Source organism: Crocuta crocuta, unplaced genomic scaffold (genome assembly GCF_008692635.1).
Source record: "Crocuta crocuta isolate KB4526 unplaced genomic scaffold, BGI_CrCroc_1.0 scaffold234, whole genome shotgun sequence".
In the NCBI taxonomy this organism is placed as follows: domain Eukaryota; kingdom Metazoa; phylum Chordata; class Mammalia; order Carnivora; family Hyaenidae; genus Crocuta; species Crocuta crocuta.
This window is the reverse complement of record NW_027529647.1, coordinates 363,284-389,427: the sequence shown is the minus strand read 5'-3', so window position 1 is coordinate 389,427 and position 26,144 is coordinate 363,284. Positions and strand designations below refer to the sequence as shown.

General features: G+C 50.3%; 2 protein-coding genes across 3 annotated transcripts in view; one reads left to right on the top strand and one right to left on the bottom strand.

Moving 5' to 3' along the window:
* Positions 1–13,259, top strand: ALG1 (ALG1 chitobiosyldiphosphodolichol beta-mannosyltransferase). Of its 2 annotated transcripts, XM_077762481.1 has the most exons (13): positions 1–217; positions 1,185–1,262; positions 1,390–1,493; positions 3,442–3,590; positions 5,002–5,091; positions 5,396–5,506; positions 5,939–6,060; positions 6,254–6,292; positions 6,570–6,629; positions 7,418–7,528; positions 8,965–9,079; positions 9,959–10,034; positions 11,353–13,259. In XM_077762481.1, the coding sequence occupies exons 1-13, from the start codon at positions 10–12 to the stop codon at positions 11,482–11,484; spliced, it is 1,395 nt and encodes a 464-aa protein (XP_077618607.1). In that variant the 5' UTR covers positions 1–9; the 3' UTR covers positions 11,485–13,259. The 2 variants fall into 2 exon arrangements, with proteins under 2 accessions (XP_077618607.1, XP_077618608.1); XM_077762482.1 differs by lacking the exon at positions 6,254–6,292.
* The window catches only part of EEF2KMT (eukaryotic elongation factor 2 lysine methyltransferase), a 14,151-nt gene continuing 418 nt past the window's right edge, over positions 12,412–26,144 (bottom strand). The window contains exons 2-8 of the mRNA XM_077762753.1: positions 24,061–24,123; positions 22,147–22,227; positions 20,943–21,044; positions 16,398–16,531; positions 16,020–16,312; positions 14,467–14,616; positions 12,412–12,551 (exon numbers count right to left, since the gene is read on the bottom strand). Of these exons, the coding sequence (XP_077618879.1) occupies positions 12,451–12,551; positions 14,467–14,616; positions 16,020–16,312; positions 16,398–16,531; positions 20,943–21,044; positions 22,147–22,227; positions 24,061–24,123 (924 nt within the window). The 3' untranslated portion in view covers positions 12,412–12,450. The remainder of the gene's footprint in view (positions 12,552–14,466; positions 14,617–16,019; positions 16,313–16,397; positions 16,532–20,942; positions 21,045–22,146; positions 22,228–24,060; positions 24,124–26,144) is intronic.

Sequence of the window (26,144 nt, the reverse complement as noted above, 5' to 3'; positions counted from 1 at the left end):
TCCGCCAAGATGGCGCCTTCCTGCTTGGCCGCGCTGGTGACGGCCACGTCCCTACTGCTGCTGCTGCTGGTCGCGTGGAAGCGCTGGCGGCGGGGGCGAGCGGGTCGGCACGTGATCATTGTGGTGCTGGGCGACGTGGGCCGCAGCCCCCGCATGCAGTACCACGCACTGTCGTTGGTCAAGAGCGGCTTCTCCGTGACCCTTCTGGGCTTCTGCAGTGAGTGTTGGGGGTGTGGGAGGGAGGCTGAACCCTCCGCCTTTGACCCGCGGCGTTCACCGGCCCAGGGGCGCCGGGACGGGGACGCCCCTCTCCTCCCTCCTGCCTCGGACCGCTCTCGGAGATTGGGCTTCTCTGGTTTTGTCCTAGACGGTCTGGTTTCTGCCCAGCCTCTGCTGGCTGGGTCTCTAGGAGCAGCTGGCGTTAATGGAGTGCCCGCTAAAGGCGCGGAGTGTGCGAAGTTAAGTGAACTCATTGCATCGTCTCACTTTTAATCATCCTAGTCAGTGGAAGGACGAACTGGAAGCCAGGGTGTGACTCGGGCTAGTGCTGGTAACCACAGCTCCTTGTGGCCACTGTTGTCAGGCTGTGTCTCATAACTGCTTGTTTCCTGTCCATTCCACACCCTCAGTGCGGAGCCGTGCAGGCAGGGGAGGTTTCATTTGTGCTGCATGTCCAGCTTTTACTCTCATTGCGCAGAAGCAGGAGTGTCTGCTCCTTCGTCTTCCTCCAGGATGAAATCTTTAGAGGGTAGCTCAACCGTGTGTTAGGGAAGAGGGGGAGTAGCACTAGTTGCCTTTGGTCCCTGTTTAGAGCCTGCTGTCCGAGGGTGCAGGAGTGAGGTGGTCCCTGTTTAGGGCCTGCTGTCCGAGGGTGCAGGAGTGGGGTGGGACTTCCTAGGGGTCTCCATATGGTGGGATAAATCCACCATTCAGGGACCCCCGATTATTTTGAGTGCCTACTATGTGCCAGGCATTGTTAAGTAAATAAAGGTGGACATGATTGAGGCCCTCCCTCTCTGTGAAGAATCTGGACAAGAAGTGTGCTCATGCTGGGTTCTGGCTATGGAGGAATAGAGAGAAAGGCCTTATTTTCCAGAAACACTCTTCACTATTCAGCCCGAGCTGGGGGACTATCTGACTTTATATTGCCCTGTCCAGTGCATTGAAGGGGACATTCTTTTCAGACTCCAGACCCTATGATGAGCTCTTGCAGAACAACAGAATTCAGATTGTGAGTTTGACAGAACTTCGGAAACTTGCAGGTAGGATGCAGTCAACTCCAGATTCCTTTGAATCTGTGGGCGGTGGAGGTGGGGGGGAGTGGGGTGAAGAGGATCTGCACATTGCCAAGAATTCTTTTTGGAGTAACTGGTGTTTTTTGACTTGCAGTTGGGCCCCACATTTTTCAGTATGGAGTCAAAGTTGTTTTTCAATCAGTGCACTTGTTGTGGAAGTTGATGTGCAGGGAGCCAGCAGCCTACATCTTTCTCCAGGTAAATGTCAGTCTCCCCTCCCTCTGTCAGAACCATTGTTAAGTTTCCTTTACTTCCCAGCCTTTTATTTTATTTATTTATTAAACATTTTTTAATGTCTATTTATTTTTAGAGAGAGACAGAATGTGAGTGCAGGAGGGGCAGAGAGAGAGGGAGACTAGAATCTGAAGGAGGCTCCAGGCTCTGAGCTGTCAGCACAGAGCCTGATGCGGGGCTCGAACTCACAAAGTGTGAGATCATGACCTGAGCTGAAGTTGGACACTTAACCAACTGAGCCACCCACGTGCCCCACCCCCCTTTAAGAATGCATAAATTGGTAAATCAGTTGCATATTTGTGTGTGTGTATACACTTTTAAAAACATGAGTAGAGTTTATGGTATGTTTCCATTGTATTTATGGTACGTACTCATTTCTGTTTTTCTGTGTTATTACAGATAGAGTCTTACACTTTACTTATTACATATCTTATTACATATTACATATGTGTCTGTATTAACTCATCTAATTCTTCACAACAATTTTAAGAAGCAGGTTTTTAGATTACCTACATTTTAGAGATAATGAAACCTAAACCCAGAGAAGTTCTGTAAGTTGCCCAATATCACACAGGTAGGAAATGCTGGAGCTCGAACTCATAAATGGTGAGATCATGACCTGAGCAGAAGTTGGATCCTTAACCGACTGAGCCACCCAGGTGCCCCTAGTTTAGTCTCATCTTAGTGGACCTTCAGATTCTTCCAGATTTTTTACTTTTACAAATAGCATAGCAAAGAGCATCAGTGAATATATGTGTTTTGTTGTTTCTTTGTAAGGTAAATTCCTATGCTTGGTCAGAGTTCATGTACTTTTTAAACTTTTTTTTTTTTAATGTCTTTTATTTATTTCTAGGAGAGAGAGAGACAGCGCAAGCAGGGGAGGGTCAGAGAGAGAGGGAGTCACAGACCGAAACAGGCTCTAGGCTCTGAGCTGGCAGTTAGCACAGAGCCCGATGCGGGGCTCGAACCCACGGACCGTGAGATCATGACCTAAGTGAAAGTCAGACGCTTAACCGACTAAGCACCCAGGCGCCCCACTTTTTTTTTTTTTTTTAAAGTAGGCTTCATGCACAATGTAGGGCTTGAACTCAGACCTTGAGATTAAGAGTCACGTGCTCTACCGACTTAGCCAGTCAGGCACCCCAGAGTTCATGCACTTTTTATTTTTCTATAAGTAGGCTGCATGCCCAGTGTGGGGCTTAAACTCACGACCCTGAGATTAAGAGTCATGTGCTGTACTGACTGAGCCATCCAGGTGCCCCCAGAGTTCATGCACTTTTAAAATGTTGTGGTGTGTTACTGGATAGTTCTAGAATGAGGTTGGTCCAATTTATTTCCCGCCCAGTGGTGATGTCTCTTCTGCCATCTCCTCACCACCACTAGCTGTTGTTAGGTGTTTTAGAGTTTATATTCTGATACGTGAAAAATGTACTTCTTTGGCCATTTTTTTGTCTCCTTGATTATTGATGGTCTTGGGCTTTTCAAGTTGGTCAATTTTATTCCCTTTATGACTTTTTTAAGTGTTTATTTATTTTTGAGAGAGAGAGGGAGAGAGAGAGAGGGAGAAAACGAGCAGGGGAGGGGCAGAGAGAGAGGGATACACAGAATCCAAAGCAGGCTCCAGGCTCTGAGCTTTCAGCAGAGAGCCAGATGTGGGGCTCAAACCCACAAACCAAGAGATCATGACCTGAGCCAAGCTGGATGCTTAACTGACTGAGCCACACAGGTGTCCCTTCCTGTGTGACTTTTTATACTTTTTTTTTGGTGAGGAAGAGAGTCTTATTAATTATCAAGAGCTTTGTAAAGATAAATCAACTCTTTGTTGTATATGTTGCAACTGTTTTCACTCAGTTTATTTATTGTTGACCGTGGAATGGGTTTCCTTCTCTTCATTCAAGTGTCTCTTTCTCAGAACCCCCCAGGCCTGCCTGCCATTGCTGTCTGCTGGTTTGTGGGCTACCTCTGTGGGAGCAAGCTCATCATCGATTGGCACAACTACGGCTACTCCATAATGGGTCTGGTGCATGGCCCCAGACACGGGCTTGTTCTGCTGGCCAAGTGGTAAGGGTCTGGGAAGAGGGTGCAGACACCTTCCCTGAACCTTGGTAGGAAGAAGGGCCAGTGCAGAGACCTGGTGAAGCTGGTCCCCTGTGTGCTCTTTGGGGGTAAGGGCAAGGCTGGAGAATTAGGCTGACTTGGATTACAAGCTTCAGAAACAGCCTAAGGCAAGGAGGGCATTTGTTGGTCCCTAAAACTGCAAAGTCCAGAGACATGACTGACTTTGAGCCCAAAACGGTGTCGTCAGAACCCCCTGTCATTTCTCTCTTCATATTCCCTCCTGGTGCTGGGGGCTCAGTGGGGAAATAGACTCTCTTTGATTGGCTTGTGCTCCCCTGCTCCTGCTTTGACACCCCACTGAGGTCCGGGGGCTGCAGTACCCTGAATGTCTCAGGCTTGGGGAAGTGTTCCTCTGTGAGACCGGGGGTCCCAGGTGTACCCAGATGAGATGCCCAGATAAAAACTGAGGCTGCTGTTAGATGATGGGGACCCAGGCAACAGGCTGCTGCAGCCAGTGAGGCAGGGAGAGGGAAGAAGGGTCTGTGGGAGCAGGTTGGACATGGAGCAGGAAGAGGCGTGTTCTGAGCATGAGTGGGCGACATCTGCCGCCTTTCCCTGGTGGGCCATTCACTGAGGGCGGTCACAGCTGCAGCAGCAGCAAATGATCATTGAGTACTTGCTGCATGCCAGGCTTCAGGCTAAGCCCTTTATCCTCTTCAGTCTATATTTCCACTGATGAGAATGTTCTGTGGTTACTTTCTGTTTACAAGAGCCAGGAAACCATGGTCGAGCACCATTTTGCTGCTTGTCACACAGCTGATATTATTGCATGCAGATCAAAATTCAGTCCCAGGCTGTCCATCTCTCTCACCTTCTCTGCATCCTGAGTGAGGAACAGGCTGTGCCACACCAATGGTGTGGAACAACCTTGCGTGCTCCTTCCCTTTTCTGATTCTCTTTCACTTCTGCCTTCCGATCAGGGCTCAAGTCTCAGCTGGGAGCTAATCTGTCACTAAGGCCTCTCTAAAATTTTTAAAGCCATCCTTTGGTAGCGCACAAGCCTCAGCCTCACAGCTATTGCAGCAAGAGTGTGGTGGGGCTAAGATTTAATAACGAGGCCTTTATTATATTTCTTTCTCTTGTGGCGAGAGACACTAGATTTTCCCTTCTGTAGAGATAAGGTTTCTAACCATACTTAAGCTGAAAAGCGATATGACTTAAAGAAGGCTGTAAAGGAAATAATAGTTCAGATGGAACTCAGCACAAACTCTGGGAAAGTGCCTCAACAGCAAGCCGATTTGGGAGTCTCCAGCTCTGTGCTCTTCTGCAGTGGAAGATGTCAAGTCATGTGGAGGAGGTGGTGGTGGTGGTGGTGGGGCCCGAGACCTGGGCTGACAGTGATATGTCTTTTCAGGTACGAGAAGCTCTGCGGGCGCCTGTCCCACCTGAACTTGTGTGTGACCAACTCGATGCGGAAAGATCTGGCACAGAACTGGGGCATCAAGTAGGGGCCTGGGGAGGCGAGGGGTCCCAGCTGCAGTGCCTGTTTGCTGTTGGCAGGGTGCCTGGAAACCCCCAGGGGTCTGGGAGAGGGCTACTGGTTTTGGGAATCCGAGGGAGGAGGAGGAGGGAGGCCAGACGGCCCATGCAGGTTTGGTCTTAGAATGTGTCTCTGTGCTTCCCCAAGCAGTTCTTGTCCTTGTCTGAGACTTGGATCTGCTCAGTGCTCTTATTTTTGGATCCTCCTGGACCTTATATTCCGCAGGCTTTTCCAGCTCTCTCTAGAGCCCTCAATGATTTCATTGCAGAGCCGTGACCGTCTATGACAAGCCAGCATCTTTCTTTAAAGAGACACCCTTGGACCTGCAACACCGGCTCTTTATGAAGCTGGGCTGCACCTACTCTGCATTCAAGGCTCGGTGGGTCTCCCATCCTTAGTCTTTATCTACCTTCTCTTGTGCTTGCTACTGTCTGGCCTCTCCCCCATGTCCTCGCTGCCCCGTGTCCCCTGTCTCCTCACTGCTAGCCTGGCCTCTCTCGTCTTCTGGCTGCAGACCTGGGAACCCACTCATCCAGGGGTTGGCAAACTCTGACCACAGGCCTGCCACCTGTCTTGGTAAATAAAGCTTTATTGCCGTGCAGCGCTTTCATCCATTTATGCATTGTCCCTTGCTGCTTTTGCACTGCAAGAACAGAGGGGAGTTTTGCAACAGAGATTGGATGATGGTTCTGACATGGCCACATGGCCTGACTTTGGGGGCCTGTGGGTTTCACTCTGGTAGGAGATGACTGTCCTGGGGCCCGAGGGCCTGCTCGGTACCATCACATGGCTTCTGTTTCTGTTCCTGCAGCTCAGAACCCCTGGACCCAGACGTAGAGAGGTCGGCCTTCACAGAGCGGGATGCTCGGAGTGGGGTGGTGACACATCTTCGTGGGCGGCCGGCCTTGTTGGTCAGCAGCACGAGCTGGACAGGTCTCAGGACCCTTCTGGGCACTTGGGGCTTGTATGAGCACCTGGCTAAGCCTGCATTATCCTTGCCCTTGCCAGGCCTGTGCCCCACATGTATTTAAGGACATTGGAGCCCTGATGAGAAAGGGGAGGGAATTGAGCTGGGAGGGGAGGCATCTAGAACCAGCCGGTGACCCTTAGGTCTCTTTTCTTATAGAGGATGAAGACTTCTCCATCCTGCTGGCAGCATTAGAAAGTAGGTGTGTGGCTTTGATCAGGAACTGAGTTTGTTGGGGCTGTTGAGCCGTGAGCTGCTCACCTGGCCTTGCATGGCGTCCTCGGCAGCATGTTCCTGCCCCCAGGGCCACTGGGTGGGCCATCCTAAGAACATGGGTGGTGGAGGTGGTGGCTCTGAGTCCCCATTTGGGTGACCAGGCCCTAGATCTGAAGTGCCACCTCTGGGAGACTGATCTTGTGATCAGCTCCTCACCTGACTAGATAATCCTGGTTATCATTTATTTTTTTATATATAGAGTTTGAACAGCTGATTCTGGATGGAGAGAGCCTTCCTTCTCTGGTGTGTGTGATAACAGGTATCGCCAAAGGACCTTCCATGTTCCCCTATCAAGTGGGGGCAGTAGAGGGGGCTGAAGGCATCTGCCTTTATTGTGTGCCTTCCCCATGCCAGGCATGTGATGTTGGTTGTCTTGTTAAGCCTGACCACAGCTCTGTGATGTAGGGTTTTCTATACCAGCTTGACAGAGGAGGAAACTGAGGCTAAGAGGGGCTGACAGCAGGGCATGGTTTTAGTTGACTCTTGGATAGCATGGCCTCAGAGATACTGAGCCTTCCACTTCTGCAGCGGGGTCCAGGCATCTTTCTTTTTCTTTTTTTTTTTTAAGAGTCCACATTAAACTAAGGAGCTCAATGTGAAATTGCTTCCAGAGTAGCCCAGTTGGGGAGAGAGAGAGAAACAGACAGCTGTGGTTGGAATAGTGTCCTGGGCCAGCTGCCCCATCTTGCGTATGCCCATCCTCCTGGGCCCGGGCTCCCAGGGGTGGCTAGAGCCCACTGCACACCCTGTGCCATCTGGGCCATCAGGAGACACACAGGCCAGTCTGGGTGAGAAGTTGTATCCAGCTGGTACTCTGGCCACCTTCCCAGCCTGAAGCCCACTGGTGCAGGTTGCTGGGGGAAGGGCTGTGGCCTCATTGGTCAGGGTGCATACCCCTGAGGGATCTGGAAGAGGCCACATGGGGACCCGGTCACAGCTGCAGAATGTGGGCCTTCTGCTCACACCTGTGCACGGGTTCTGAGTCCCAAGGTCATGGGATGGAGCCAGAGAAGGGCCCAGTGCAGTGACTCAGATTTTCTCTGCAAGGCAAAGGACCTCTGAAGGAGTATTACACTGGCCTCATCGGCCAGAAGTGTTTCCAGCACATCCAGGTCTGTACTCCATGGCTGGAGGCTGAGGACTACCCCCTGCTTCTAGGTAAGAGCATCTAGTAGGGGACCTACAAGCCGAGGGTTAAATGGGAGTATTCTCTGGAACGGGGGACGGTTTTTCTGAAAAGAGCCAGATAGTAAGTGTTTTATCTGCCTCTGTTGTATATTCTTTGTTTTTACAATGCTATACAAGTTAAACGTCATTTTTAGCCCAAGGGCCGTACACACACAGGCCTCAGCCTGTATTGGGCCCTGCTCAAGGGCCTCATGGGGCAGGGAGAGCCCACGTGCCAGGAGCTTGTCGGAGGAGCTCTTGGCTGTACTTGGGGAGTCCCAGGCTGTTTCCTGGTGTGCTGGCTCCTCCCGCCTGCAGGGCCTGGACCTGTTCTCCAGGAATCAGAGAGGTTCTATCCTCTTAATCCCGAAGCCCTCCATTCAGTCATACTTTGCCATGTGGGCAGAAGGGCTGGTCCTGGGCTTGGGTTGGGGTCTGTGTTCCCCAAGTCTGGGAGGGCAGTGGCTTGGGATGTGCAGAAATAATACGTTAAATAGCATTGACTCCCCTGGCTTCCTCTGCCTTCCTTTCTCTGGGAGGGACGTGCTGGCTTAGTGCCCATGTATCTCCAAGGCCTCATCTTCCAGCAGCCAGTGAGCAGTCTCCAGCGCAAAGTCTTTGGTTGACAGGAGTTTCCAGCCAGTATTTAGTGGTGTGAGGTTGTTTATTTGGCTTTATTTTCATTGTGACAGCTGGCTTTCTGTTGGGTCAGCTATGGTTTTCTCCCCCTCATTACTGTGATAAAACATGTACAATAAAAATTTGCTATTTTAACGATTTCTCCATTTTTAAGTACATACACAACCCAGTGACATTAATTACGTTCATTGTTATATGATCATGGACACTGTCCATTCAAAAATATTTTCATCACCCCAAGCAGAAACTCTGAACCCATTAAGCAATAATTGCTACAGGTTCTTTTATTTTTTTAAATGAGTTAAAATATTTTTAAAAAAATGTTTATTTTTGAGAGAGACAGAGCGTAAGCAGAGGAGGGGCAGAGAGAGAGGGAGACACAGAATCTGAAGCAGGCTCCAGGCTCTGAGCTGTCAGCACAGAGCCCGACACGGGGCTCGAACCCACGAATGGCGAGATCATGACCTGAGCCGAAGTCAGATGCTTAACTGATTGAGCCACAGGCACCCCTACAGGTTCTTTTAAAATAAATTTTGGTTAAGTAGACAAAGGGGGTCTGATTAAAGAAAACTATTCATGACAGGCAGGTAGTTTTCAAACAGGGCCAAGTGGCTGGGATTGGCAGTTGGGGAGGTCTGCTGTGTACCTGCCCTTCTCCAGTCTGTGGGGCATTAGTACCTGCTTCCCATTCCCCACTGGGGGTGTTGATCTCCAGTCCTTTCCGGGTTTGTGTTCCAGGGGTGCATGGGCAGCACTTTGAGCACCCCCCCCTTGCCCCCACCCTGCAGGGTCGGCAGACCTGGGTGTGTGCCTGCACAAATCCTCCAGTGGCCTGGACCTGCCCATGAAGGTGGTGGACATGTTCGGGTGCTGTCTGCCCGTGTGCGCTGTGAACTTCCAGTGGTAGGAGCAGAAACCGAATCTTACCAGGGGGCGGGGGGTGGGGGGGGAAGAGTTGCCAGTGAGGTCAGAATTGCTCAAGGAATTGCCCTGGAAAATCATGCAGCATTGCCGGGTGGTCCTCGGGAGGAGGGCCCTTGGGGTTTCTGTGGGTGGGCTGCACCCTACTGAAGGGGTGGGCTTCCACTTAGAGCAGATGTCAAATAGAAAACTTGTGTCTTAACTACTCTACTTAGGGGGCCTGTGCTCACGGACAGATGGGTGGCTGATATTGGCCACACATTTGACATGGTTTTATTTCTTTCTCTGAGCTCATATTGTTGAATTGGAACCCGTTAAAAGAGTGTAATTCTCGGTCTCCACTCTTCCTGGTGAAGATGGGTATTCGGAAAGGGTGGTGTTAGAAGAAGTTCTAGACACAGTAGCTCCACCACCAGCTTAGGAGCCAGCCTCTGAAAGGGAAATAGCCTCTGTTAGTCCCTGAGCTCTGGGCACATTGGCATCAACTCCCTGGTGACCCAGAAAAGTCACCCTTAATGTGCCAAGTCTACCTCCAGTGGGATTGCCTTTCACCTTGTTTCTCTGTGTGCAATTAAGAAAAACATGGAGGACTCACTGAGCACGTAGTCACTGAAAAGAGCATACAGCTGAAAAGGTCAGGTGTGTATTTTCTGTACCTCCTTTTTGGAATCAGTTTGGATTTTTAATGTGTATCCCTCCAGGCCTTTTTTCTATTCAGACGCTAAATCTAAGACTCACTGAAAGCAGGCTGACTGTTCCTGACCCCCACCTGGCCTGTGGGAGGGGTGGCGTGGGAGCCTGGGTGGGCACCACAGGGTTCCGATTTCTCCAGGCAGCTCAGTTCTGTGCGTCTCTCTGCAGCTTACACGAGCTTGTGAAACATGAGGAGAATGGCCTGGTCTTCGAGGACTCAGAGGAGCTGGTGGCTCAGCTGCAGGTAGCCGCCTCTGCCCCCGTGTCAGGGCACCGAGCCACGCCCCCTGATTCTTTGCTCCTGTGGCTGGCCAGGCTGGATCTGGGTGAAAGCTGAGGCCGGGAGCAGTGGTCTCAGAGGCTGGGGACTCAGGGAGGTCTGGATGTGCCCCGACTGCCCTCTGGGTTTGTGGAGCTTACACCACACAGGTGATGCCAGAGCTGGTGGACCGTGTGCTCTGTTTAGGGAGCAACTGGTTCTGAGTAGGAGGGATGAATGAAGGGGGCTTCCTGAACCAGCCTTGGGGGTGAGTGGGAGTCTTCCAAGGGTACTTAACTACAAAAGCAATACATCATCATTCTTGGCAGTTGAGACCAAGGGCAGCAAACTTTCTGGGAAGGCCCAGATAGAAAAAGTTTTAGGCTTTGCCATGGTCTCTTCTGTAACATGAAAGCAGCCATGGACAGTCTGTGAATGACAGGGTGTGGCTGTGTTCCAATAAAACTGTATGTACAAAGACAGCTGGGGGCTGAATTTGGCCCACGGGCTTAGTCTGCAGACTCCTGATGTAGTTTAGCAAAGGTGGAAGGCAGACAGACTGCCTAATTCCAACATGTGGGCTGGACGGTGCTGGGCGGTGCTGGGCAGAGGCTGAGGGTAGGTGCTCTTGGTGGACAGAACATTGCTGGTGCGGCCTGTGGCTGAGCAGGGCACAGTGTGTGGACCGTGTGGATGGAAGATGCTGCAGCCTGGCTGCACTGTCAAGCAGGAGCAGAGAAGGGGACGGAGCGTGGCCAGGGTGTGGGGGTTCTCCTGTGCCCCATGAGGAAGGGGCTTGCTGGCTGGGGGATATCTGAGTCAGAGCTGTGTCTGAGAACACTTAATTAAGTCAAGCCTGCTGTGGAAGCTGGTCGGAGCAGGGAGGTCTGCTGGGGCTCCAGGACACTGATAGTGGTTCTTCTTCTTCTTCTTTTTTTTTTTCTTTTAAAGAGAGAATGCAAGCTGGGTAGGGGCAGAGGAAGGAGGAGACCAAAGATCTGAAGCGGGCTCTGTGCTGACAGCAGAGAGCCCGATGTGGGGCTTGAACCCTCAAATCATGAGATCATGACCTGAGCCACAGTCGGACGCTTAACCGACTGAGCCACCCAGGCGCCCGGTAGTGGTTCTTCAAGTGCAGCGACCTCTAGAGGGTTTCAGTAGGATCACTGGCCAGGTTGCCTGTGTTTGGAGGAGGACCAGAGTCCTGGCTGCGGGGACGGAGGAGGGACAGCTCTCGGGTGGGATCTGGGATTGGGGTGGGAAGCAGTGATGAGGTAGGTTCAAGTCTTTATTTTTCTTCTAGATGCTTTTCTCAGCGTTTCCCGATCCTGCTGGCAAACTAAGCCAGTTCCGGCAGAACCTGCGGGAGTCAGAGCAGCTTCGTTGGGATGAAAGCTGGAAGCAGACGGTGCTCCCTTTGTTGATGGACACATGACCCTTTGGGCCAAAGACTGAGAGCTTTTGAGAGAGGCCCATTTCCTTTTAGCTTCTTCCAGCCTGCCTGGCCTTGGACAAATGCTTTAGAGCAGCGCCTCCCAGTGGACAGAAGCTGGAAGGACGGCTGTAGAATGAAAGGTTTTTATAACCCAGAGTTTGTGGCCCTGGAAACTGGTTCAGCCTGGTTTCCTCCCTTGAGGCTCTCAATCACTTCTCTCTCCTCCTGATCTGAGTCTTTCTTTCCCCTTGGTATTATTACTTTCCCATTATTTGCACATGGTATCGTCAACACCTCTTAGGCCCGTTACGGTGTCTGCCTTTCCCAGCATCTGCCTGTTGTGTCCTGAATATTGTTATTCCTGCCTTAAGGACAGCCACTGCAGCCTGCTGCCTTGTAAGGGTAATAAGACACGCCACATGTACAACACGCTTGGCTCCGTGACAGACGTGGGTCCAGGCTCTGGCGGGGAAAACATACTTGATCTGTGTTTTTATTTGCCCAAGTGAAATATTTGTTTCAGAGCCAAAAATTAATTTTTGATTAATGGAGGTTTGCTTAAGAGCCAGAACTGGTGACAGAAAGGGGCACCCGCTTGAATAGATTTTATTAGAATACAGTTTGTGGTTCTGAATTTAACATTCTTAAGGTTTTTTAAATGTTTATTTATTTTTGAGAGAGAAAGACACAGAGCAGGAGCAGGGAAGGGGCAGAGAGAGGGAGACACAGAATCCAAAGTAGGTTCCAGGCTCTGAGCTGTCAGCACAGAGTCTGACATGGGGCTCAATCCCATGAACCATGAGCCGAAGTCAAATGCTCAACCGACTTTGCCACCCAGGCTCCTCCTGAATTTAACATTCTTCAAGCATTTAAGTTCAGTGAAAAGCTGATCAGCTTTCCCAGGTAAAAATTCTTTCCAGGATGGTGATTTAATTTTCATGTTAATCTTTAAAAACATTTGTAAACCTACAGAGTTAGTTTCAGAATTGCCATCTCCGAGTGCTCTTCATATGGAAACAGCTTCTGGTCATGATGAGGCACGGCTTCCCAAGGGATCCCAGCACTGCCTGGAAATATAGAATATGTGTCTCAGTAAGGTGGGGTTTGGGGACACGACCCCACCCCATACAGTGTAGGGCTGTATAGTTTATTTATTTTTGAGAAAGAGAGACAGCATGAGTGGGGAGGGGCAGAGAGAGAGGGAGACAGAATTCGAATCAGGCTCCACGCTCTGAGCTGCCAGCACAAAACCTGATGCAGGACTTGAACCCATAAACCGCATGACCTGAGCTGAAGTCGGATGCTCAACCGACTGAGCCACCCAGGTGCCCTAAGAACTGAGTTTTTAAATGACTCACAGGAGTCAGGTTTGCTGCCCCTGCCTTCTGGGCCATGGGCATCCCTGGACCATGTCTGGCTTTCTTGCCCACTCAGCCTGGCGCATCTTTGTACAGGCTAGATGTGCATCAGAAGGGGTTCATCTCTTCATAAGCACAGATGTCTCAAGAGCCCTTGGCAAAGATCATTTTGTCATCAGGTTTTTCAAAATGAAAAAATTGTTTATAAAAATGAAATATTAGATATAAAAGTATAGCAGTGTCAGGGCACCTGCCAGTCAGTGGAGCATGTGACTCTTGATCTTGGGGTTGTGAGTTCAAGCCCCATGTTGGATCTAGTGGTTATTTAAAAAAGTGTGTGTGTGTGTGTGTGTGTGTGTGTGTGTGTATCTATATCTATATCCTGCCACCAAGTATAACAACTCTTGGTGCACGTTTTTNTGAGCTGGCAGTCAGCACAGAGCCCGACGCGGGGCTCAAACCCACGAACTGCGAGATCATGACCTAAGCGAAAGTCGGACGCTCAACCGACTAAGCCACCCAGGCGCCCCAGAGATGATTATTTTTAAAAATACAAATGAGCTTACATATATACGGTGTTGGGTACTTTGCTTTCTTCACTTAAACTACAGTGTAGGTAATTCTCACATAGTGTCTGCAGAAGGACTTCATTACATGGCACTGTCTGTGGGGCTGCACACACATGGTGGGTGTTTGGGTCACCTCTGTGTCTGTGTTTGCCAGCAGAGGCTGCTGTCCGTAGGGCCTCGGGGGCGGCTCAGGGTGAACCCCGTCCTGCACTGCTGCCAGGTCTTGTGTGGAAGGTGCTGCTTGGACCTGGCACATGGCAGGAATTGCAGGGCAGTGGTCGGGGGTTGCAGGGCATGAGTGGAGAATGGAGAGCGAGAGTCAGTTGCCTGGCTGCACCCTGGAGCTTGGGCAAGCACTTAGGCCCCTGCACCCTAGGGTTTCCATGGGTGAGAGTGGAGGATGACAGCACAGCCCTGCCTCCTGACAGGTCAGGTCTGAGGAAGGTGCCTGCCCGCAGCAGTGCCTGTTGAGGGTGTAAGTGGTAGAGGCATCTCTTGTCTTCTCCCATTTACTGGGTGCTTACTGTACCAACAGCAGCAGCTGCCACGTTCCCGAGTGCTCCCTGCATGCCAGTCCCCGTGTCACCTCCCAGGGGGACGTTTCCACCATACAGACGAGGACTGGGATGCGAGCGGTGGTCCGGCTTCACCAGAGCAGGTGGTGCGATCTGCTCCAGAGCCTGCACCTCACCGCTGTGTGGCCAGAACTCACCTACCCTGACACCCACTGGCCGTCCTCTCCATTTTACCAGGAAAGAGGCCTGAACATCCTTGACCGGCTCTACACACACAGTAGGGCTGCGGGGCTCTGACCTCTGGGACTGCTGCATAAATTGTCTCCTTCCAGAGCACAGCTCCCTGGCCTGCCTCCTCTGCTGACCACCCAGGGGCAGGGTGGTGGGTAGATAGCCCAGCACATTGTGTGTTGTGGGGCTTTCTGGTTTGTTTCCAGGGCCCCACTCTTTTACTTTGCTTATTTCTGCCTCACTGGTGTCCCGTGTGGGGCCCGGGTGGCCTCTCAGAGACAGCAACCCCTCCCAGGGCCCAGGGCTCACCCAGCTTGCTAGTGAACATCTGGCATGTCTCTGGGTTGCGGACGGTGAAGGCAATGTAGGCGTCAGGAGCCTGCTGGTCCCCCAGGCAAGCAGAGAGCCTCTGCAGGACTCGGACCAGGGAGAGGACAGTTTCTGGGCAATACAGCACGTCTGCAACAAAAAACCTCAGGTTACTGAAAGGGGCTTGCTCTAGGATTCAGGGCCTAGAAGAGTGCTTGCCTGGTTGTGCTGACCTCAGCAGTAGGGCCGGAGCCTGGAAACCAGCAGTTTTTTTAGACTCGTGCTATTGGACACAAAGATGATGTGAGTAAAAAGGAAAACTCTTGGGAGAGAAAGAAAGCTGCTGAAAGACCATGCAACAAATTGCAAGTATCTGGGACCTACTGACGTTCTTTTTAAAAAAAAAATCAGGGGTGCCTGGGTGGCTCAGTTGATTGAGGATCCGACTTCAGCTCAGGTCATGATCTTGCAATTCAGGAGTTCGAGCTCCGTGTCCGGCTCTGCTGGCAGCTCAGAGCCTGGAGCCTGCTTTGGATTCTGTGTCTCCCTCTCCCTCTGCCCCTTCCTTCTCCTGCTCGGTCTCTCTGTCTCTCAAAAATAAACATTAAAAAAAAAAATCAATTCTTTGCCTTTGGTCTGTTTAAAAGATGCTTAATGCAGCACACCTTGACTCTCTATCTGACTTTGTTTCCAGTGGCCTGCCGCCGTGTGAGCTGTCTGGGGGCCAGGGGACAAGCTTGCTCCCCGTCGGCATGCTTACATGGGAGGGTGCTGCTCAGGCTGCTGTGGGTGAGCTCGGTGGAGGACAAAGGGCTTGTTGGCCAAACTCCTCTCGAGGACCCTGTCCTTGTATCAAAGTGGGTGGTCCTCTTCCTGTGGGACTCATCTCCGCGAATGACATGGGGCATGGACCTGGGATAGAGGCGGGCAGACGTGTGGTGACAACACAGCCGTGTGCAGAGGGGGTGGGGGCCACTCAGAGCTCATTCCCTGACTTGAACACCATGGTGGTCTGACCCTAGGCCGGGCCCAGGGCTGGGTGCTCGTGACATGGTCCTGGGAGAATCACCAGGCCCTGAAAAGTCAGGGCTGCCATGGCCATGTCTGCCCCACAACTGAAGACTGGGTGATGGTACAAGTGGGGTTGGCGTTCAGCAGCTCTGGCCATTTCACTTTGGTTCTAGAGACCGACATAACAATCTCCCTTCCTCGGCTGCAGCCTGGCTAAAAGGTCAGGTGCTAATAGGTCAGCCTGGCTAATTGGTGCCCTGGGGCCTGTTCTCTCCATCTCAGGCTTTGCTGAGAAAAGCTGGGTTCATTTATCTGATGGAACCATTTGCATGGGAGTACATGTAACCACTGTGTCAAACGGGAGGGCTGTGGCTTTACAGCCTCCAAGGGGCACGTCCTATGCTTTGATGTCACCCTGGAGCCCACAATGGCCCTTCTAAAAATCTCATCACTCCTCTGTCCTGGCAGCACCCACTGTCCCTTTCCCAGAGCTGAGAGCTGGGTGGAGCCGCTCCAGTTGTCCAGGGATGGGGAGGCAGTACCTGCTGCAATGACGACTTCTGGCTGGAAGGCAGCGAGCTGAGAGGCAGTCACGACATCCCAGTCCAGCTGGGCCACTGTTACCCTTGGGCTCTCTGAGTCACAGGTGTGTCCTGGGTTCCTTTCAGGGTCAGTGGCGTCTGCCTCCAATGAGTGGCCATTGAGAAGGATGTTCCCTCGGAGCTGCTCAAGGACGCAGCTGTGACAGTCACTGAAGATGTAGGCACTGGGACGGCATGTCTTGCAAATGGCCAGGCCCGTGAGTCCAGCTCCGCTGCCGAGCTCTAAGACAGTCCTGGGTTGTGGGGAGAAGGGGGCCTGTGCTTGAGATCGTGCTGGGGAAAACCTGCCCCACTGCCTGCCCTGCACCATGAGGTCACCTGTGAGCAAAGACTGCTGGGTTCTGTATGGCCCATTCTGCAAGGTAGAGAGCGGCGTCCCACGTGACCAGGCCAGTGGTGCCATGGGAAATGATGGCTGTGCTCTCTGATAGCGTGACCGAGTCTCCGGAAGGCTGAGCCAAGAGAGGGAGAGAGAATTAATCCAGCTACCAGGAGACAAGGAGTTGATTGTAAAAAGAAACACATCACAACAGGTGGATGGCAAGATAGACTGTGGAACATGCTGCCACAGAGCAGTCACTGTCTGCGACAACCCGGACGGGCCTCAAGGGCGTGACGCTGCACAACAGAAAGTCAATCTCAGAAGGCCACACATTGTGTGATTCCATTCATCTGAGGTTCTCAAAATGACAGAATTGTGGAGAGGGAGAACAGATCAGTGTCTGCCAGGGTGGGGGTGGTCCAAGAGCCACTACACAGGCATGGTGTCTCCATCAGAGCCCTGGTTGTGATGCTGCACAAGTTGGGTCCCTTATTTCCCGTGGGAGAAAATGGAGAAAGAGCACCTGTCTCCACTATGTTTGCCATTTCTAGGAATCTATCATCATTAACGACAACAAAAAAGTCACAGCTCTTTGGCTTCATGAGCTATATGTGAAAAATTTCAGGTGTGGGGCCTTCCTCAATTCAGCATGACATTTAGGGCTTGGGAATTCTCTGGCCTTTGAACTTTCCTGTCGCCCCCAAAGCAGGTGGTTTGCTGGCAAGGGCTTCATGGAACATGCAGTCCTGAAATGTGCTCTCTAACGTGGGGCTTCTGAGAATGGCGCCTCCAACATGCAGTCACCCAGGGGTGGTCTCTGGCTATCTCTGAGCTCACAGAACTCACGTAGGAGATTCAGATCTCTGGAATATTGTGAGCATTCATTTGTTCATTCATCCACACTTTTTTCCTGAGCATCTACTATAGTGCTGAGGATTCAGATGTGACGAGATGAACTCATTCCCTGTTCTTATGGAACTTACATGCCAATAGGGGATAAAACCATAATAAATGAAGTAATTTCACAGTTTTTCAGTGCTATGAAGAAAATAAAATGGATTACATGACAACAGAAGACTGGGGGTCTATTTCCGATAGTCTGATCAGGAACAGCCTTTTTGAGGAGGCATCATGTGACCTGGTATGTGAGTAAAAAGGAAAGGTGTGGCATGTGAGGTTCTGGGGGAGAGCATTTGAGGCAGAGCAAGTGCAAAGGCCTTGAGGCAGCATTGCAACTGGTGAGTTCAAGGAAGACAAAGAAAGCCAGGGATCTGGAGTGCAGAGAGAGCAGGAAGAACTGGATGAGAGAGAAAGTCTGGGGCAGGGCACGCAGGGCCTTGCATGCCACACAAAGAACTAGGAATTGAGTCTGAGTGCTAAGGAAAGCCACTGTCAGGTTCTCGGAGTCAAGCGACATACTCTGATTTAGCTCTTAAATCAAAGGGAGCACTCAGGATTCTGGGAAGATGCTACAGTGTAGTTCTGAATCTTCCTGAATCCCCACATAAGAATAGACAGAGCAGTGAGATATGGATAACATTCAACAAAACTAGGTGACAAGGCATCTCTGTGAACCCCAAATGTCAATAAGTGGGGGACAAACCACCAAGAGACACAAGACTCATGTACTCCATGTGTCTGTGCAATGGGGCGTGCAACAGGCCTGAGGGCAGAACCCCAGTAGCCAACAGGTGTTCGCTGGAAATGCAGGTGCCAGCTGCAAACCACGGCCCATGGAGGAGAGACCTTGCTGCTTCAGTCATCAGGGTTGTGAGGGACCTGGGCAAGGCCTGATGGTAACTAGAAACTCTCAGAAATGTGTGACGACAACAGAAAGCATTTTAGACATCAAGGAGAGGAACATGAGAATGGAAACAAAACACACAAACAGATAAACCCATTCAAAAATAGGAGATGAAAGGAGTAAAATTTTAAATATCAAGAAAAGAAATTAAGGGGCACCTGGGTGGGTCAGCCAATTGAATGTCTGACTTCAGCTTAGGTGGTGATCTCATGGTCTGTGAGTTCGACCCTGCGTTGGGCTCGCTGCTGTCGGCGCTCGGGAACTTCTGTCCCCCCTCTCTCTGCTGTTCCCCTACTCATTCTCTCTCTCAAAAATAAACATTAAAAAGAAAAGAAATTAAGAGATTGTTTGGGGCTGAACTGTGCCCTTCCCCCAGACTCACGTGTTGGGGGTCCTAACCCATAGGACCTCAGACTGCGATCTTATTTGGAGACGGTGTCTTTACAGAGAGAATCTGTAAGTTAAGGTGAGTTCATTAGGTGAGTCCTAACCCAATAGGACTGGTGTCCCTGTATGAAGAGATCAGGACCCAGACAGGCACAGAGGGAAGATGATGTGAAGACATAAGGAGATCACAGCTGCTGGCAAGTCAAACAGAGAGGCTGGAAGCACCTCCTTTCCTCACTGCCCTCAGAACCAGCCCCGCCAATGCCTTGATCTTGGACTTCTGGCCTCTCCAACTGTGAGATGATCAATTTCTGTTGTTTAAGACACCCATTTTTAGGTAGTTTGTTACAGAAAATGAGGAAAAAGAACAAACACTAAAAATTATAACTCAGCAAAACATCCCTGAAAAAACAAAAAGATGTGAAATAAACATTGAAGGAGTACACAGTGCATCTGAGATCACTCACCCAAAACAATCAGCCTCAAGATATATTCTACTAAAATTCTGGACATTAAAGGGAAAAGTCCTTTGGCCATCTAGAAGTAAAGGGCGTGAGGCATAAACAGGAAAGAAGATTAGGTTATTACCAGGCTTTTCCACAGTAACACTTCATGCCAAAGAAGATGGAGGAACATATTTAAGAAAAACTCAAGCAGAGAGAAAAGAACACATTTTGAGCTTCAATAAAGATACAATTTTCAATGGACTGTATCTCTTCTGGGGATGGTAGGAAACCAATTCACCTTGTTGACAAAGGAAGAATCAAGTCTGTATCCTCCCTGTCCTCTGTGGGCCCTATGGGTGGGTAACCAAGCAGTGGGTGAAGGGAGATAGCTCAAAAATTTCTCCGGCTAATGAATGAAAACAAAAGAATAGAATTAGAAAACCACGCTTTTGTATTCTCCAATGAATTAAAGGATCTAAGCTTTGAGCATCCATAACTACTATTACAATAGGTATGATATGCCTCCCAGAATCTCATGTTGTGTTCCCGCCAAAGGGATTAAGCGGATGTGAGTCAGAGCTGGCCTCTGAACCCAGCCACCAATTAGAGGGAAAAAGAGGACGGAAGAACGAGCTAAACAGCACCATGTATATGTGACCAAATCTAACCTATGGAAAGCTCTCCAAGCCTGTTCAACACAGGCACTTCCAGAGAAGAAACAGCTGATGGGGGGCCTTCAGATGAAGGGAGACTTCAAACCAGACCTAGTTAATGAGCAAGAAGACTAAATGCTGGTGTCCAGAGGTGCACATCGGTGGAGAAAACCAGAGTGACTACTCCAAAGGCATGGTGGTTACTTTTGCTGGGAGGGGATAGGTCTGATGGAGAGCTTTTGGGCCCTGTACCTTGACTGGAGTGGTGGTTACTGAGGTAGATGTCTTGCAACAATTCAGTAAGCTGTACATTTATTTATTATTATTATTTACTTATTTATTTTATTTAAAAAGTTTTGAAATGTTTATTTATATTTGAGAGAGAGTATGTGTGAGTGAGCAGGGGAGGGGCATAGAGAGACAAATAGAGAATCTGAAGCAGGCTCTAGGCTCTGAGCTGTAAGCACTGAGCGTGATGCAGGGCTTGAACTCATGAGCAGAGAGATCACGACCTGAGCCGAAGAAGTCGGACGCCCAACTGACTGAGCGCCTAGGTACTCCTATTTTTTATTTCTTAAAAAATGTTTATTTATTTTTGAGAGAAAGAGAGTGTGAGCAGAGGAGGGACAGAGAGAGGGAGACAGGATCTGAAGCAGGCTCTGTGCTAAGAGCAAAGAGCCTGAATGGGGCTTGAACCCATGAGCTGTGAGATCGTGACCTGAGCCAATGTCAGGTGCTCAACTGACCTAGGCGTCCGTGTACATTTATTTTGTGCGATTTCCTGTAGCTGCATTTTATTTTACAATAAAAGGTCAAAAGTAAACAAAACCCAAGATCCCTCTGATTGTTGGGTGCAGAATGGATTTTTTTCGGCTGGAAGACCAGTCCAAGAGCTGTGGCATTTGCCAGGCCAGTGAGGCTGGTGGTGTTGAACAGCAGAGAGAAACTGCTGTCCTATAACACCCATCCATCAAGTATTTATTGAGGACTGAGCACCAGGTCCCTGTGCAATAATGTCCATTATCTGCTTTAACCCCCAGCCACCCCCATAAAATAGGTACTGTTATATGTTCAAATGCTTCATTGACTGAAGGGGAAACAGAGGCTCAGGGTGGTTAATTGACCTCCTCTAAGACCTCAGAGCTGATGGGTCAGGATTCGATCCCACTTGAGACTGACTGGAGCCTGAGTTTCAACTCTGTGTGCAGGGGCAGATGTCTGGACTTTGTGGGGAAGGTGCCTGTCTCCTACCAGCAGATAGCTCCGGTGGCACTGGGTGGGCTCCACGGTCATCAGGACCTCTGCCAACGCCTCATACAGCTCGTCCAAAGGCTCTGTGTGGACAGCCTCGTGCTGGGGGTGGGCAGAGCAAGAGCTTCAGCCAAGAGGTTTAAGTTGACACCCATGAATCAAACAAACGTTCCATGTATCTGCTTTTCCTCTGACTTGTAAAAAATGGCTGCAGGATTTTTACCAAAATTTGATGGGAGATTTGGAATGGTTGGACTTAATAAGGCATCCTGGCCTAAAAAAAATTCATTTGGTAGGGGTGTGGAGGTCATCTCAGAGAGGTATAGAGAGGGAGAGGCTGAGGTAGTCTAGGGCAGCAGAAACAGGATTGTGTGAGCTGCCGTGTGATGGGGACAGAGAGCTCTGCTCTTCTATCATGACGTTGTACAGGGATCAAACAACTGGTGCTATTAAGTGAGCTCAGGCAAAGGCCATAAGGACAGCACTCTACTTGGTGCAGTGTGGCTTTGTCAATGGGCAAGCCTCTATTGTGCACCTCATGGGGACAGCAGAGAGTGGGCATGCTTCTGGTGGTTCTGGGGAGACCTGCGGGCCACAACTAGATACACATACTGGGGAGAACTAGGTGGGGAAGTAATGGAAAAGCTGGGATTGTTTCACATGCTAGGCCTGGGTGAGACCTGGCCTTTGTATTCGGTGGCCAAACACAGAAGGTCTGATGCTGACCACTAAGGAATCACCTCTCTGAGGTCCAGTCTGATGTGAAACGTAGCAAGTGTGGGGTCATCCTTAAAATCCATCCTGTATCAGTCAGGAAAAGAGCCCACATCAGGTAGTTATTGGGAAGAAGATAATAAAGGGAACTAGTTACAAAGGTATTGCAAGACCTAAAACTCCCAATAGAGGGCAGTGAGGTAATCCAGAGACTGGCAAAAGTAGGAACGGGTCAAAACCCTGTGGGCTGGTGGGCTGGGGAAGTGGCGGTGGGGGAGGCTGGGACCACAGAAGAAATACCCTGGCCTCGCTTCTACCTGCCCTTCATAGTCTCTCACTGGCCAAACCTGGCTGGGTGTTTGCAGAGCAGGCAAAGGGGATGGGATAGGTCCAAGCTCCAAAAGGCAAAGCCAAGCAGGGTCCACTTCTGGAGAGACAGCCAAGTCCCAGGTGCTGTCTGGCTACCAGACGCGCAGTGCCCGTTACTGACCTTTCTGATGAGCTCCGAGAGAAAGCACCGGGCATACTTCACTGACGGCGGATGCTTCACACACAGAGGATGTTTCACGGTCTGAGACAAAGGACACAATGTGGGTTGCTGGAAAGACCCTGTCTTAAGACTCCCATGAGCTTCAAGTGAATACAGAGCATCCCCCATTATCCAATCCCTCAGAAAACATATGAACAGACACAAGGGTTCTGGGTTCAGGTGACCCTTATGCATCTGCAACAGTTAAGTCTTACAGTATATAAGTCCTTTCCTAAAAAAAATCTCTCCACTACAGTGGCACAGGCTGACAGAACATTCTGGGCAGAACATGGTGCACACGGACCCAAGCTAACACCCTGTTATAGACTGGATTTATGTGTGCCCCACCCAGCCCCCCTCCCCCCCCNNACATGTTGAAGCCTAACCCCTAATGTGATGGTATGTGAGGGCAGGGCCTTGGCCCTTCCACAGTGAGGACACAGCTGTCTATGACCTAAGAAATGGGCCCCCACCAGATGCCAAATCTGGAGGCACCTTGATCTTGGCCTTTCCAGCCTCTAGAACTGTGACAAATAAATTGCTGTTGTTGATAAGTCACCCAGTCTATGGCATTTTGTTATAGCAGCTGGCATTACGCTATGCTACCCCTTCCCAAGGCAGGCAGCATGAACTAGTTTGTAGTGGGGACAATTGTGGAATTGTCTGGCTCCATGGAAAAGGTGAGAGCCTAAATAGTGGGAACAGGAAGATTGAGCTTTTGCTCTCCTGGAGCTCACATGCCAGGCTGAGGATGAGGGCTGTGATGGCCAGGACAGAGGAAGACGGGGGCTCTGCTTGGGATGTGGTGGAGGGGAAGGGGGCCCTCAGGGGTGACACTTCAGCTGAAGTCTAGAGACACAAAGAGCAGGGTGAACTACAGGCAGAGGGGATAGTTTGTGCAGTCCCTGAGGTGGCCACGGCCTGGCATTTTGGGAAGGAGAGTGGGGCAACAGAGGCAGTGAGAGCCCGAGCTGGGTCATGTGGGGCCTGCTGGCCAGAGGAACATGATTTTACCCAAGGTAAAATACCCAGACAACCCTTCAGTGGCTTTCTAGTTGTCTGGTGTTAGGTGTTAGGTTTTTGCTTCAGGGTGAAAATCAGACTGGGCTGCCTGACAAGGACCTCAGAATCTCTGAGCTCACAATCCTGAACCGCTGGATTGCCCTGCAAGGCTCCCCTAGCTATGGCTGCATCTTCTTCATGCGGTGGTCAGACATCTTGTTTCACCCACCTCAGAGGAATTCTTAACCTAGGCTTCTTGGGTGGGCTTGGTGGTTGGAGGGGTGTCTATGGCTTCCCTGAATTTGTACACAAAATGTATTCTTCTGATTCTTTTTTCTGTGGGGGCGCATGGTACATTGCTTTGGGTTTTCAGAAGTGTTCATGATCCTTAAGAGGGTTCAGAGCCAGGACGCAGTGTCATCTCCACCTGATCCACGTGGCAGTGTGGTGGTCTCACCTCTATTCTCACCCAGGTGTACCTTAGAATTCAAACCCCACCTCAGAAAAGCAGGGCACATCTACATCTAGAAGAGACATGAGTGGGCAAGACTCGCCTCCTTATTTTTTCCTTAAATGTAAAGAAGAAAGTCTTTGAGCAGCTACCAAATGCTAGATGTTCCCACAGCTGTCATCTTGGTTTTCATTGTGGATGGTTTAAAAAACATCCCCCAGATTCCCTCCTCTCATGCAGATTTTTGTATATTCTGATGTCTTCATCTAAGAAAACAAAAGAGCCAGAGCTGTCTGAGGTGCTGCCACCCAAATGCAGTGTCTTTCTTTTTAAAGGATACAAGTGCACCCACTGTGCTTCTGTCATGTCTTCATGGGCAAGTCAGGAGGCTGGTGATGCGACCCAGGGATTCTGATTCTTACCTTATGCAAAATATCCAGCAGCAGCTCAGGACCTGATGAGTCCCGTAATTTCTCTTCTAGGCTCTATTCAGAGAGAGAGAGATAGCGTGGGGGGGGGGGGGGGGGAAAGAGAGAGAAATCTCAAGCGCATTTTCACAGGAACATTAAACATGTAATAAGACATGTTAGCAAAGTACTAAGTGATCTCTCCCCAGGGACCTGGGGCCAATTGGAAGTGGAAGCCACAGGCGGGCTGAAAGCCTGAACTTGAGAAGTCCTGGGTTACACCTGGATAAGTCAAAGAAAGAACATCATAAGACAGACTCTTGGTTTGCATTAACCCTGGCTGCTTAGGCTTGCCTGGGTCACAGACCAGCTCCGTAGCTGAAATAGTCAACCAGGAATTGGGGGCGGGGAGGTAACGCATGACATCAACACCTGATGGGCTCACTTTAGACTTAACATCTGAGTTAAAATGGACATATAGTCCAGGCCAGGCCATGCTATCCTCTCTGACAGGGAGCTCCAGCCCAGCAGATTGACACTGGCTGGTGTGCGACACCAGGCAAATCACTTCATTTCTCCAGAGTGACTTTTCATGCTCTAAAAGACCTATGAGCCCTGGCCCTGGCCTCTCTTTCTGACCTTATCTACCACCACCCTTGGCTTCCTTACCGTTCCTCAATTGCAGCAGCTTGTTCTTACTGGCAGGGCCTTGCCACAGCTGGCTGCTTTACTGTTCACGTTCTGGCTCAAATGTCACCTCTTGGGGGAGGCCTTTTTGACTCCTCTACTTTGATACATACAGTTCCCTGTTTTACTGACTTTCTAGCCACTGTCATCTCCTGGTGTGTTCTTGCTTATTCATTTGCCTGTTTATTCTCTGGCTCCTGCATCCAACCAGGGCCTCATCTGTAATGTGTGCTGCTGACTCCTGGGGCCTGGCTCATGGAAGGCATTCAGTAAATATTTGGTGATGGAATAAAAATGCTAGCTAACACTTACATTCACTTACCATGAGCTAGGCGCTGCCTCAGATGCTTCATACTCCTGTAATCCTGACAAGCCCTATCATTATATCCCCCACTTAATAAGAAAACTAAGTACAAGAGAGATGCAGTCACTTGCTCAAGGTCACACAACTTGTATGGGGTTGCACCAGGATTCAAAGCAGGCATGCTTGCTCCCAGGCCTGATCTCCCCACGGATGCACGTTACTTCTTTTCTAATCAAACCTTTCTGGTCAAACGTGAATGGTAGCAATAGTACCCACTGCATGGCTGTTGTGGGCCTGCCTAAGTAAGCATTTATTATGGGCCTGGTACAGAGTAAGCACTCATTTCATGTGAGCATTTATAGTCGATAATGAATTGGGACCCACAGATGCTGTTACAAAGGTTTACATCTTGGGTTAAAAAAATGTACATATTCCTTTCTGACCTGAAAGATCGCTCAGAATGCTAAATGGGTTAGGTCAATGAGACACAAATGACTAACCACTGCCCCATATGATGGGGCTGACTTGGGGAGAGGAATATGTACCCAATCTGAGTCATCCCAGTGAGCTCACTGCACATGAATTATGAAGGAAGCAGCATCATTAGAGCCCCTGCATTGGCAGAATGTAGTTGCTGCCTTTGACTGTGTCAGAAGGGCAGATGGGTGGGGGGGCGAGGAGGGGGTAAGACTTCTTTCCTCTCTCTTCTGGCCTGTTTTGTACCTCCCTGTCTCTTCCATCACAGGCATAAGAGCCTCAAGCTGCCTCTGGGAGGATTTTGTCCAGTGTTGATGGTACAGAGAACACCGAGGCCTGGCGGGGGAGGGGAGGTGTGGTGTCTGTGACTTGGTCATTGCGCTTATTGCAACGTGGTCTCCCTCTGTCCTGAGGACGCTGACTGTTGGGGAGCAGCAACTGTTACCCAATGGCCAGAATGACAACCGACTAAACAAAGTAATAAAATTGATCGTGAATTGTCCCTGACCCTACCCCCGAGTGACAAAGGGAGTTGGGAGGAAACCCCGCATTCCTTAAATTCGTGGACTCAGTCTGCAAAGGGCGTAAAAGGCCAGGGGCGGAGGGAGCAGACGGCAGGCAGGGCCGCCCT